This window comes from Nesoenas mayeri (genome assembly GCF_963082525.1).
Source record: "Nesoenas mayeri genome assembly, chromosome: 1".
NCBI lineage: Eukaryota > Metazoa > Chordata > Aves > Columbiformes > Columbidae > Nesoenas > Nesoenas mayeri.
Window position 1 is genome coordinate 137,469,191 of NC_137541.1, and position 13,810 is coordinate 137,483,000.

Consider the following 13,810-nt stretch of genomic DNA (forward strand, 5'->3'; position numbering starts at 1 on the left):
TACATTTATGAATATTACTGGCTTACAATTTCCATGGCATGTTATGCCAGGAAACTTCAATTCAGTTCATGTGTCTTTCACTAGATTACTGTAACAGACTCTGTAACAGCGCAAACACTATCAACCTTGCAAGTCAAATCTTCCACCAACCTCATAATACTTGTGAAGGTCTCTCATCTCACCTCATCATCTTTCTTGGTCTGTTTCAGCAAAGACTCAGCAAGCTATTTCCCACTTTTCTGCATCCATATTTTTTTTATGAACACTGAAATTTCTGGATTACAGTTTGGAACTTCTCCGAGCATCTCTGTAACCACAGGGGCTTTATTAATCTTCCCCAGCTTTTTGAAATAAAATCTAAGCCTTTTCTTGAGAAAAACCTTTGTTAATTTTGTTTGGTTTTTTAGTGCTCTGGAGTGCAACTGGAAATATCTAAGCTTTATAAGCGACCACAAAAATCAATCTGCTACTCTTTTAATTACCTTAATGGCAAATGATGTGGGTTAAGCATTTCTGTAAGCATAAGAAATAATACACTTCTTTGGAGATATTCAGTTTAGTAACAAGAATATAATTTGTTTTGCAGGTCCAGAAATGGAGCATCACAGCTATTTTACTTCTGTTAATGAAAATGGTCTTTTAGAGATCTTGCAGATTGTGACAAAAATGGCCTTTAAGAGGCTAACCTAGGTATAAAGTAACCCTCATTCAATTCAGTGTGGCCACTAGGCAAAACTTACAGAAAATTAGAGAATTTTCTTAGAAGTTTCTTACACACAGAACTACAGAGATACCTGCGCAGTAAGTTCCTCAGATATTACTGGTCCTCATGTAACTAAATACTCTGTGGATCACTATGATTTCAGTCTCTAACCCTATCTCAGATGTGCTCAGTAACAATAAGCAGTAGCAACTGTTGGGGAAGATTCAGATAATGTTATACCATGCTCAAAAAAATATTCAGAGTAAGGATAGAAATGCAATTGTCTGATAGCTACAATTCTTTCCCCTGTTATTTTTTTATTTTAAATACATTTCTTATTTGACAAATCATGATTCAGTATAGGAGCATGAGCTATATCTGACTCAAGACCTGTTACTACAAACATCCATTTAGTAACAAATATGGTGCCACTTATTAACAAAAATGCTACTACAGGGGGATTCATGAAAGACAGAAATAGCATGATGCTTACAGGAGTTTTATATATATATAACTTTATATATATATGAGAAGTATGAGAACTTTATCCTATTCTATAGGATCAGTAATAACTGTAGCACCCAGGATACAAGAATGTGATGAAATTTATGTTTAAAGATATGTAATAAACTGAGAAATGGAATTAAAAAGAACTAATTGGGAAATTTAATAGAAATTCATTTAGTAAGTATTGTCCAACTATTTTATAGAAACAAAGTAAAACATATTGCCACAGAAAGTTATGGAGACAAAACCATAAGTTATTTTTAAAAGGTAACAGAAAGTACCATGGAAGACAAAGTTCACTGAAGTCTATAAAATATAAAATGTAAATTAAATCAACAGACCACAAAATGACTCATGTCCAAAAGTTATAAAGACAAAAGAGAAGGGGGAGCAGGAGAAAGAGGAAGAAGTCTATTTGCCACTGTAAAGGATAAGGTGTTGGACTAGAAAAACATTTAGTCGTAATTTATATGTTCTTATATGCATGAGTAAATGAGATAACTATATACATAAATTACAATCAGGATTTGTGCATGCAGCTATCTGATATTTATGTAAATGCAGTACCTACCCAAAGGGAGAAAAGTAAAAAAACAAACCACCACACATTCATCCAACAATTACAAGTATTTTCAAATAACATTTGGATATTCGTCTAAGTCCTACTAACTCTGTTATTCTAGAATCAATTTATCAGAAGGGCATTTGCAGATATCCTACTTTGGACAGAGACAAACATAATGAATTGCAAGCTTAGAATTTAATTTTATTATTAATTGAATGAGTGGCATTCCCTTAAAACCTCAGCACTGTAGGAAAGCCATTTATTGTCCAGTTGATGGCAATGAAGTTGCACACAGTGTAAGTAATGCCAGAATTTCAGCCATAAATTTTACCATAGATTGAAAAACACACTTCATCACTCAACTGTCCCCACCTTTTCCCTGGAAATTCTGCTGAACAGTGACTGAAGCCAAATCTATTTTATAAGTCATATGCTTCCCTCCTCTCTCCCCTTCTAAGTATTCCTCAAGAGAAACAGTTTCCCTTCCCAACAGCTCAGGTCTAATGATAGGTATGAAATGCATCAGAAGCCCAACAGCAGAATACCTGAGTGATCGTCTTGAATTTACTTGAAATGAACATTAGTATGATAGCAGAGCATCCAAGGCACCTGTTTGCTCCAGCTTTACACTTGGGCCACTTTATTCAGAGTGATCAGTCCTGCAATGGATGCCATTAAAACAGGGCTTGCAACAATTACAAATTTGTTGTCATATCAAGCATTCACTTGCCACAGAATAATACTTTTGCCCTTTTTTGGATGGTAAAGACAGCAGTAAAATGATGAGGAAAACATCAATAAATAGACTCAACAAACCTGCAAAAAATTACAAGGACAATAAATATTTTTCACTCACCCTAACCCCAGCATCTGGCAAACACTGTCTGAAATATTTTCATTCCAATCATCTGCACATGCCAGGTACCATGTCTTCCCAATCCTGGCCTGTACCAGCCCTTCGGTGTATAGAGAACCATTAAGCAATCTCACTGCAGATTAAAATGGACAGAAGCACTTTAGATAGGTGGTAAACCATCCTCCCCACCACTCCAAACAATCAGAAATGTAACATAAACAGATTTATTATTGTCAAAAAAGAATGACAAAACCAAACAAAACAAAAAGTTAAAATACAATACAGTGGTAATGAGCCCAGTAACTCCAGATGTTGTGTTCCCACAGGAAGGAAATATTATTGTTATCTCCTTCTATATTTTTGTCACAGGAGAATTTCATACACTGTATTTTGCAAATGTCTCATGAATAGACAATAAAAACAACATTTTCCATTGACTCTAACCAATGTTTTTTCTTAGCCAGAATTATGTCATTTCCAGATGCTGTGTGAAGCTTTAGCTATCTGATGCTCAGTAACACTGATTGGAAATAAGGTTAAAACAAGAGACGATAGAAAAATTGGATTCTCCATTTCCGATTGCTACAAGAATTTTCACTGTTTTCATTGCAGCTTTAGCTAAAACATACACATATAAAAAAATAAAAGCTCCCTGAAAACCAATCTTTCTGTTAAAACATTTCCCAAACTGAAATATTCAGAACAAAAATTCAGAAACTGATTAAGTATTTGGTGAAAAATCTTATGCTATTGATGTAATGACTAAGGAAGTTTGACCATAAGGTATAAGAAGGTCAACAGAATCCCACATATGTTTCAGGACCTACAGCTGCATTGCAGACAGATGACAGTTGTTGCCAGCATGAAGTAGGAGAAAACACATAATGTGTTTGAAACTTACTGATTGCCAATTTTTTTATATTTTTTTTAATCTTAGTTGTTCAGAAAACCATTTTCCACCAAAATATTTCCACCAAAAAAAGTAAAACATACCCACTATAGTAGAAAAAGTATTAGAAATTTAGGAATACCTCTTTGGCACGCAGAGCATGTGAATGATAGAAGTGATTAATTAATGATAAACCTCAATCATGAGAAATTTTCAAGTAGTCTTGCAAAATCTCAGAATTATTTGCACTGCAAGATTTCTCCAAACTACTTTTGACATCTCCTCTCTCTTCTACTTGGACTACAATTCCTTTTTCTTTCTCCTCACCAGATCTATGTTCTTCTCCAAATACATTGTTGGTAGGGAATAAGAGAGTCATTGAGCACTTAACAACTGCTTAATTCAAATGTCATATATTTCTAGAATTCTACAAAGGAAGAGATATCCTATGCCTTTCCTTTGCAGTCCTTGGGAAGTCTCAGAATTTGGAGTATTTGAAAATGACAGTTTGTCTAGTTAAAATTGCCACTTCTGATCAGAAATTGAAATTGGTTTCAGGAAAATGAGCAAGACTTTTGGAAACTGAAAAGACTCATGTGAGGATGCATAATTGAATTTTCATTTTATTTTAAGGCTTAGACAGATTCAGCCAATGTTTGGATTAAATGGGTTTTTGGAAACATTTCTGCCAGTTCTTTAATGTGAGGTAATTTGTTATGAAGTAATAGACAATCTATAACAAAATAAATCTTTGGCAAAAATGCACATCATGTTAATGTAGGTGATGGCTAACTTGTTCAGATCTTCTTTAGCAATGGCTGAAAAAAAAAAACATTCAAGTCCTCTTTGCTTAAGAAGAAGCTGAAGTAAATTTTATTCTACACATTTTGAAAGAAGAACATGTTTGCAACAAAATATTTAACGCGAAGAGTGAATATGTGCTTTTGGACATATATACATGTCTACATACTTTAATATACATTAATTTATATATATATGCATGTTACAGACATTGAAATCAATGGGAACTGTCAGCACACATAGAAGGACATATCTAATCCCTAGCAGTCCCCTTTAAAATGAAGGAAGTTGATATTGTACTGAGCTTAAAAGTCTGCTTTCAAATCTTCCATTAGTGCTCCCTAATAAATTGCCAGAACAGCAGTTGTTTTGAAGCAGAAATTTAATTTCTGTGTTAGGCCCAACATGATTTTAACATCAGTTTTACATTTAAATTATTATTTAGAGAATGCTATTTCCATGTTTTGTGAAATGAAGTCATACACTGGACACCTACCTTTTGGAAAGAACCATTTTACTAGATGACTAAGCAATAGCAGCTGTTGATCTCCTTGTTACAGGAACATGCACATCAACTATGATCAATGAATGCTGCTTTTGCAGCTATGCCATCCCTTCACTCTGTGGCAATGCCTTCACGAAACCTTTCTTTTCCATAGGTAGCACACTCATTATTCTCTACCCTGCACTGCAGAATTAGTACTACTGTGAAACTCAAATTATTACAGAAAAAAAATGGTAGAATTTGGGAATACGAAATGGATACAGAAGGAAAGCATGTAATGAGTTTTCATTTAATTTTAAGACCACTATAAGGAGCCACAGTTTTAAACACAGAGGAGCTTCCTACCTTTTCTAGAGATCTTCACCAGCATACATATACTATCTTAGAAAAGTGATTTTGTTTTTTTGGTCCTGACAAACTGAACAAGATACTGCTGTGTAAATTGGCATGGCCTGCCTAAGGCTGCAGCAGTTTATGCTAGTAGTGGTTTTGTGGCTGTTTTCCTAGGTAATTCCCACCAAATATTCATGCATTCCTTCTCTTTGTATGAAGGAAACCTTACTGCACTTTGCTTCATCAGACCCATCTTCACACTGAGGTATGTTGTCACAAAGGTTGTGCAAGGGTATACACTCCCCACTACCACACTGATGTTCATCAGCTGCACAAGCTCCTGAAAGAAAACAGGAAATTAAATTAATCCATAATTATGAGGAAGGTAGATGTTTAGCAGAGATCACACAGTTCACCTGAAAGATAAATTGAATGGACAGTATGTGAAACCTTTTTTCCTTTTCCCTTCCCTCTCCCTCTCACTTTCCCTTCCCTTCCCTTCCCTTCCCTTCCCTTCCCTTCCCTTCCCTTCCCTTCCCTTCCCTTCCCTTCCCTTCCCCCTCTTTTCTCACCTCCCCTCCCCTTTTCCAAACAAATATTATTTTCAGATAAATAGACGCTAAATGAGAATAAAATCTATGGTATTATACATTGTAGTTTCTGATAAAGTTAGCATTGCTCAGTTACTAGCATTCTTCTGTTACACATATTAAACCTTGGAAGGATGAGAAAAGTCAAATTCTGATCAAATCCTGTCAAAAAGTGACTAATGATTTTGAGTGCCAGATATCCAGCACTTTCACAAAAGTTTAAAGGCCATAAACTATGTCAAGTCAAACATAAAAGTCTAGAGACACTGGAAGCCAGGAGTCTCCTTTTAAAACCTGTCTGGGAGGAAAGGTGGAAGAGGCAGGAGAAACAGAAATAAATGAGGAAAGCATTCACCACAGTAGTATTAAGCTACTTCAGTAGCAATTATGTAACAAATCAGATAGAGAGAAAATATAAAAATGTAATGATTTCTATGGACAAAGTGTATTTTTAATGGTATCATTCTTTACATTTGCAGGAAATATACAGTCATAAACTTAAATTCTATTGAAAATTCTTTACTTTCTTTATTTTAGTTTCCTGGACTTACTGGCTGAAACATTTAATTTTCTAGAAGTCTTATTTAAGTCAAGGTAGTTCCTTTGCTTCTGAATTTTTAATATTCATACAAAATGATTCATTCGTCAGTCAGTATGGCTTGTTGTCCAATATGGAAGCAAAAGAATCTGTTTATGAAAAGGCATGAACCAGATTTTCATACACACAGTAGCCATAACTAATGCCAGATTTTACACAGGACCTATTTCTCATGTAGATGGGTTTTTTATTATATTGCATACTGCAAAAAGAAAAAAAAAAATCTTTTCAAATTATACATTCTTTTAAAAAACTCAGTATTTCATGGAAAAATAAAATAGAAAGAAAAATCTTCTTTTCTTGTAAAATTAATTGATATACTATCTATCCTTTTCTCCTTGGGCATGCATGCTAATGCTATTAGTCTCTGCCCTTTGGCTGCAAAGATCATGAATAAGCATAATTCTTTTGCAAATGAAACCTTTTTAATATATTTAACGAGAACTGGCAATGACCACTTTGAGAACTTTGCTTTGCTAAGCTTAATCTTTATTTTGCAACAAAATATGTGCAAAGCTGGCTCAGCAAAGATGATGAACTGGCTTAAAAAAAAACCCAAATGCATAGTGTTCTTGGACTGAGCAGATGATGTAGAGAAGGCAGAACGAGAAGTGGCAAAATGGTTGTATCTGTATAAACCTACGTCTCAGTCTTGCAAAATGAGACTAAATGGAGTTGATTTTACAAAGATAAATCAATGGTTAAGATTTTTTTAAAGATTGAGAAAATTATTATTATTGTTATTGCTAACAATAATAATAGTAACCTATGAAAAAGCTGCAGCTAGCTAAACATGCTGGGAGACCTGGGAGACACTTGCCTTTTATGATATTTGAAGTTGGGAAAAGAATGTATTAGATACTCGTTGACTTTCTGTTCATGCCAATAAATGGTACTTCACACATCTCTGAATACATCCCGCTTTTTATTTCTCTCTTTTTTTTTTTTCCTTCTGCTGTCAGACTTTCACAGAAGTAATACAAAGTCTTTAATTAATTCCATCAAAATTTGGCCTAGAGTTAGTGTAAGTATTTGTCCTGGTAAGCATATTGCTAGTCTGTCCAAATACTTCAGCATTTGGCTCCATTTTTAATCTTTTTGGAGACCTGATTGCTGAATTACTTACATGAGTGACAAGTCTAATTAAAATTCCCAACAAAAACAGGAATCTTTCAGAAGTGGACAGGCTGGGACCAGAAACACTGCTGTCCAAATATTTAAAAGACTATCTCTTCCCAGATCCTTCACATGCTAAAGACCAAATTTTAAAGAGGCAAGAAGGACCATATAGCAAACATTAATCAGAGTTACCATATATGTTTTTCTATTTTACAAATGCATTTAAACACATATTAATGACATCCTTAAATGAGTCACAAAGTGATCTTTTCTGGGGCTTGTATGGGGAATAGTCCGTCTTTAATTGAGTCAATGTTTCAAATAATATCACATAGAGTTGCAGTTTATACCGACATTGGTCCAGTTACACTAAAGCAACAAAAACATCATTTTTCATGCTAGAAAACATAAAGTATAGATGGGTAACTACTAGGCTTTTTCTCTTTAACATTTCATATTTCTGTTGATCAAGAACTGAGAGTAACCTTCCAATCTCCACTTTTTCTCAAATGTATTTGACCAGTGTTATAACCTCTTAAATAGGTGGGTTCATATTCTTACCTAGATTGTAGCCAGTAGTGAAGTTTGCAAGAAATCCCTTTTTTGTTGTGGACTTGTCTGTAAGGAAGATTACCGTCATCTGGTTTGTTGTAGAGAAGACATCTGGCAATGGGTCTCGTCCTGTATAAACAGCTGTTCTCCAAGAGAACGTAAATACATTTAAGCTTTTTGTTCTTACATGTTTCAAAAATTTGGGTTCAAAAGCAAACACTGTTACTACATGCAATTATTCTCCTAACTATCAGACTGCATTGATCAAAGCTCAACCCTAAGTTTGACACATCAGTATAGAAATAAAAGGTTTGACTAAGAGGTTGTGCTTCTGTTTGTCCACACACATGAGCAGTCTTATTTATTGAGAAGTTGATTTCATTTGGATTGCATAGAAAGCTGAGTGTGTGTAAAAATTTGGGAAATGTGATGTCACACTGAGACCCAGATACGTGAAGAATTATAGAATGAAATTAGAGATAATTCGTTTCCTTCATACTATAGTATCAGTTTGCTCCAGTTGTTTGATTACAATCATTTTAGTCCCCAATGCTGTTACTTGCCCAAAAGTAAGGAATTTGATCCTCTGCCGTCTCTGACTTCAACTACATCATAAATACTTTCCAGATCAAAAACCTGAAAATGAAGTTGAATGTTTTTTCCCTTTTCAGCATTTAAATACCACACACCTAGAAAATAATAACATACAGAAATCACCTTTTCAGTTGTTACATTCACTATATCATTTTCATGTTCAAGGATTTTGGAGAAAAAGAATATCTGCTGAACTATTAAGAATCAGTCAAGACACTTAGAAGTCTAAATCTGACCTTTATAAATGACTTATGCTGTCACAATCCAGTTGACTCTCATTGTCTAAAACACTTTTGAAAACTGGATTTAGGCTCCCAAGATATACACACATGCATTTTTTACTATTCATCATAACTGTGAGTTTCTCTAAAGTAGCAAAGCTCATTCTTTTTTAACTGTATAAATGTGACAAATAGTCTTGTCACTTAAGTCTTATTTGACAGTAAGATGATTTCTGTTCTGAGTCACAGGAGCCTGTCTTTCAAGTTAGATGTCTTTCTAGAGAAAAAGTATTTGCTTCTGATTAGCCTATACTTTGTCATATTTAATCTATGGAAATGTAGATACTATGGAAATCTTGTAATGAAAGTCAACAAAACAAAAACAAAAGTAAACACACACAAAAAGCCACTTTTTTTTAGCTGTTCATAGAATGAAAAATATTTTCTCACTAGTAGGAATCTAATTTGGGAACTTGTGAAATTAATACCTGGGAATGGGAGCCATACCTCAACTGAGACAGAAACACAAAATTACAACTCTTGTGATTAGCATCCCAACACAATTCTCTAGTTAAAAGTGAAGCAGTAGATACTTAAAATTTCATTAAGAAGCCATGACAAAGTGTTCTTCCTTGCTTCATCCATCAACAACAGATAATGGACCACCTTGAAACATTTTCACTTTTGCCAGCTGTAGCTTAATCTAAATCAAGTAACATCAGTAGAATGAGGCTGTCTTTTCACTAGTATGCTAAGAAGTATTCAATAAGGAGAGGATCCCTTGCAAAATGCATACACACATTCTTTGCCCCTACAAATGGTTTGCTATTTAACAGAAGAGATTATTATATTAACTTGGCAAATACATTGAGGTGTAATGGTAAAACGAGGACTTTCAGGACCTTTTCTGTTGTTGTTTTCTTGACATACAGATATTTGACATAATAGGCATGATGGAATTGGCTTGTCTGAACCCATTCTAAGGGTTAATGCTTGTTTTCATCCATTTAATCAACTGGCATATGGTTCCTTAGCTTTTGCTAAGTACCATATAGGCTTCAGTTAAAAGATCCTTCTGTAAATAGTTTACATCTTTTTTGCCTCACAGGACCTGACTTGGGAAAGCAGATTTAGTATATCTGTACTTTTATATGGCTAAATTTTTCCTGAAGACTTGGAGAAGAATGACTTACAAGAAGCTTGATTAGGGTAATTATTTGGAAAGTTCTCAGAACTGAATGTACTGTTTGGCTCCCAGAGTTCGACTGGCCCTCCACAGTCAGCTGAAAAAGAAAATATTTCAAATACATTATTAAACTATTGTCTTACTTCTGAAATCCATCGTAACAAAGATAATTTGGAAAAAGTAATTTGATGAAGAGCTAACTTAATCACTGTAATGATTCAGTTATGGTGTCATTGGTACAAAGCTTAAACAATGAGTTGTGAGAAGCCAAAAAGATAAGGACACAGAGCATTGAGGAAACAAGGTGTGTAAGAAATTCTCTGTCCTTATTAGTTACAGTGCCTTAAGTCAGACCTGTTGACACATACAATTGATGCCATAGTGTTAATTACAGTTAGAGTTCATATCTTGCTGTTTGTGAAGTGCTAGTGCCCAGGTGGACAACTGTGTTCCTGACGGTGCTATGAGAAGTCTTCCCCATGTAGTTAGGGAAAGGACACAGTCTGCCCTTGATTTGATGATTATTGGTCTGCCAAGCTGTGCAGATGACAGAATATATGAAGAAAGGAGTGTGATACAGTTAACTGCATGACTTACTAGTACATTAATACAAAAGCTAGAAAATGTCAAAGAAAGAGGAAAGCCCTGTCTCCTGCAAATATAATCTTTTTATACACTTAACTGGTATGCCTTGCTTATTATCTGATTGATCTTGTAGCATTAGCAGAGATACTCAAGCATAATGCCCATTTTGTCATCTAGCAAATAAAATTCATAGCAAAAAAGACCTTATACTGTCACTTTGATTTCATCAGGACTGTAAAACTTTTGCTGTTAAACCTTTTATGTTGTAAAAGTAACCATTTGCTTTTTCCTTGAAACAACTACTCCACTCAGAAAAGTCTTTAACATAGAGTCTATGCACTTATATATAAAAATGAATAAAATGTATTTAAAAGCAAATATTGCAGCTATGTATATATACACATACATTTATTCGCACACATAGACATAGCTAACTGTATTTTAAGTGTTAAATATCATCTTTCAATATTTAGTTTAGACTGTGATTTACATCTGAAATACGTCAGCTTCATATTCCAAAACTTCATTTCATGGTGAGAAATATTGTTTATTTTCATTTTAGCTGTACCATCAGAATGAACTTTGGTGTTTTTCCACTTCTGTTTTTCGCAATTACTTTATTCAAAAATAAACAGTGTCCCTCCACCTGCTTCATGAAATAGAAGTTAAAGCAGAATAAATCCATATTTTTTATTTCATTTTGTTGTTGTCTTTAATTTTTTTTTTTTTTTTTTTTTTAAACTTTCAGACTTTGGCAAAACTTCAACACTCCTGGCTACCCCCTTATGGCTCAAATTTTGTGTTTCATTATGTCTGTCAGTATTGCATACTCTAAGCCACTTAGTTGGGGACTGCAAAATCTACAAGTCCTACTGAGTTTACCCATTGAATCCTACTGGGAGGAAGCTCCACTAAACACAAGAAAGGTTTGAACTTTCTCATGACAGCCATTTTATAGAATTCTCCATTTCACCAAATCACTCCTGGCAAGAAAAGGTGAACTCTCTGAAAGGAAAAGGAACTGTTAACAAACACATGCTGACTAACAGGGATATTATGTCTCATCTGTACAGCTCACAATGAAGACTACTTTCTGTAAATGCCGTTAACAACAAACAAAGATTGCAGTGGCTTTTTTTTTTTTTTAAATGAACATTACTGCATGTACAGACACACAAGTATTGTAAAGCTGCATGAAAAATATATGATTATTAGCCAGTATCATCTGACGATATGACCAGAGCAAAATCAGCTTTCTTAATAGCAGAACAAGGGCAACTTATTATGAAATCAGATCTGGTGTTGACTACACATAAGGCACATTAGTAGTGATCTTTCTCTTACATGGAAAAGGCATAGAAGTAATTGATTTTACTCATCTTGGTCCTTTCATTGAGCACAATAGATTATTTTCTCAACACTGTAGAAAATGACATATGGCCTATTCATAAAACACTTCGTCCATTCTATGGCCAAAACTTTATATTGCCATACAAAACTATAATTTATATTCACATAACACATCTTAAGTGTGGAATCTACACCATAATTTCCACACTGATGTTTATTTTAAAAGACATGTTATAAATTAATATGAAGATGAAAGCAATCTTTGGTTTAGATGAAACTGCAAGCTGACAGTCTTATGTAAAAGACAAAAGCAAATTCAGCTTACGTATCCCACCACCAAAAACTTTTTGACTTTTCAGTGAGCTTTTGTGACACTGTGAATGATGCCAGTGCTGCTTACTAAAGCTCTAATCCTCACAAAATAAATTAACTGAGCTCAAATTCTTTCATCTCTTGTTTATAGACATGACATTTGTAGTGAAAACATTAGTGTTAGTAAGCTTGCATGACATCCATCAAAGTGAATTCATACTTCTTTGAAGATGATTGTTAAATTTATTTTTTTTTTTTTATTGCCAGTTACAGATAAATGTGTACATAGCATGCATAAAATTAAACAAGTTAGTTTTTCCCCAACAACAGCTTAGGCTGTGCTTTTGCATCATATTGAAGGACAATACGGATCCTTTATAATCTGTTTCGTAGAGAGTTATGTGCCACATGACCACTTCCTTTTTAAAATATTAAAAGTTTATCACCATATTTAGAGCAGACAACTATAGTTTGAATGACATTTCTTTGCAGTTTTGACAGTGGCACTCAGCTGGTATTTAGAATGATGCTAACTTGTAAAGTGCATTTACCTACAACAACTAAAAGATGGCTGGAGGTGGCAGACATCAGCACCTCTCCACAATATTACTTTAATGAAAACAACAATCAAATTCCAAAACTCACTTGGTAAATTATGATTGAATTTACTAGTGTTATTTAAATTTAATTTTGCTGACAGAGACATCTTGTTGAACTTTACTTCTCTGTGTCTCAGGACTAAAACTGAATTTTGCTCTTATATTTGAAAGGTTTTTCCTTCTTACCTGTCATGATGTAGTAGATTTAGAGGTGATAGATTTGACAGAAAGACAATATTAGTACACAGTGCTTAAACATGAACACAATGCAAACAGTCTTTCTATTATTTTAATTATAGACCATATTTATTTTCTATATGCCGTCAAGAAAGCAACTAGCTGTGCTTTGTAAATTACAGTAAATCCAACAGGAACCAGTCCTGGAACATACTCCCTGTTTTAATGACTTGAAGCCATCTGTGGATAGGTCTTTTGTAGAAATCTCTTTTTTTCTGAAAAGTTCAACCTTCTTTCACTAAAAATTACAAAGCCCTATAAGATATTTTAATTATTTTTCCCACATGCTCTATTCATATTTGTACCAGATTCTGCTTTGAATGTGTGTGGACCTGGTTAACATCATATGCAATCTTTTTTCATTGTTTTATATACTTTTTCTATGTTTATAATGATGATTGTGGGTATTTTTTTCATATTTTTCTCGGTGAGATTATTCTAAATAGCTCTGTGAAACTGGAATGTTTTGAGGAAGCTTAAATCACTGTGTTTTCCTCTAAAAGGCTCTGCAATGTGATGGATCTGGATCAGCCTGTACAACCTGTCTGGAGAAGTGCATATGTGCATAGAGACATTTCGTGTTTCATTAACTTCTACATGACTTGAAGAAGATAGCAATAATGTGCAAATCGAGCCAACCCTCTTCCAGTTTCCCACTGAATCTGGGATTTGGAACAAGTGCCAAGAATTTAGTGAGATAAAACAAGA

The 13,810-nt window shown here is 34.2% G+C and overlaps 1 protein-coding gene across 1 annotated transcript in view; it reads right to left on the minus strand.

Annotated features, from left to right (window-relative positions):
• The window catches only part of TMPRSS15 (transmembrane serine protease 15), a gene marked incomplete at both ends in the record, with an annotated part of 58,108 nt that overhangs the window by 11,037 nt on the left and 33,261 nt on the right, over positions 1 to 13,810 (minus strand). The window contains 5 exons of the mRNA XM_080359724.1: positions 2,632 to 2,764; positions 5,389 to 5,499; positions 8,028 to 8,159; positions 8,582 to 8,707; positions 10,027 to 10,116. Of these exons, the coding sequence (XP_080215850.1) occupies positions 2,632 to 2,764; positions 5,389 to 5,499; positions 8,028 to 8,159; positions 8,582 to 8,707; positions 10,027 to 10,116 (592 nt within the window). The remainder of the gene's footprint in view (positions 1 to 2,631; positions 2,765 to 5,388; positions 5,500 to 8,027; positions 8,160 to 8,581; positions 8,708 to 10,026; positions 10,117 to 13,810) is intronic.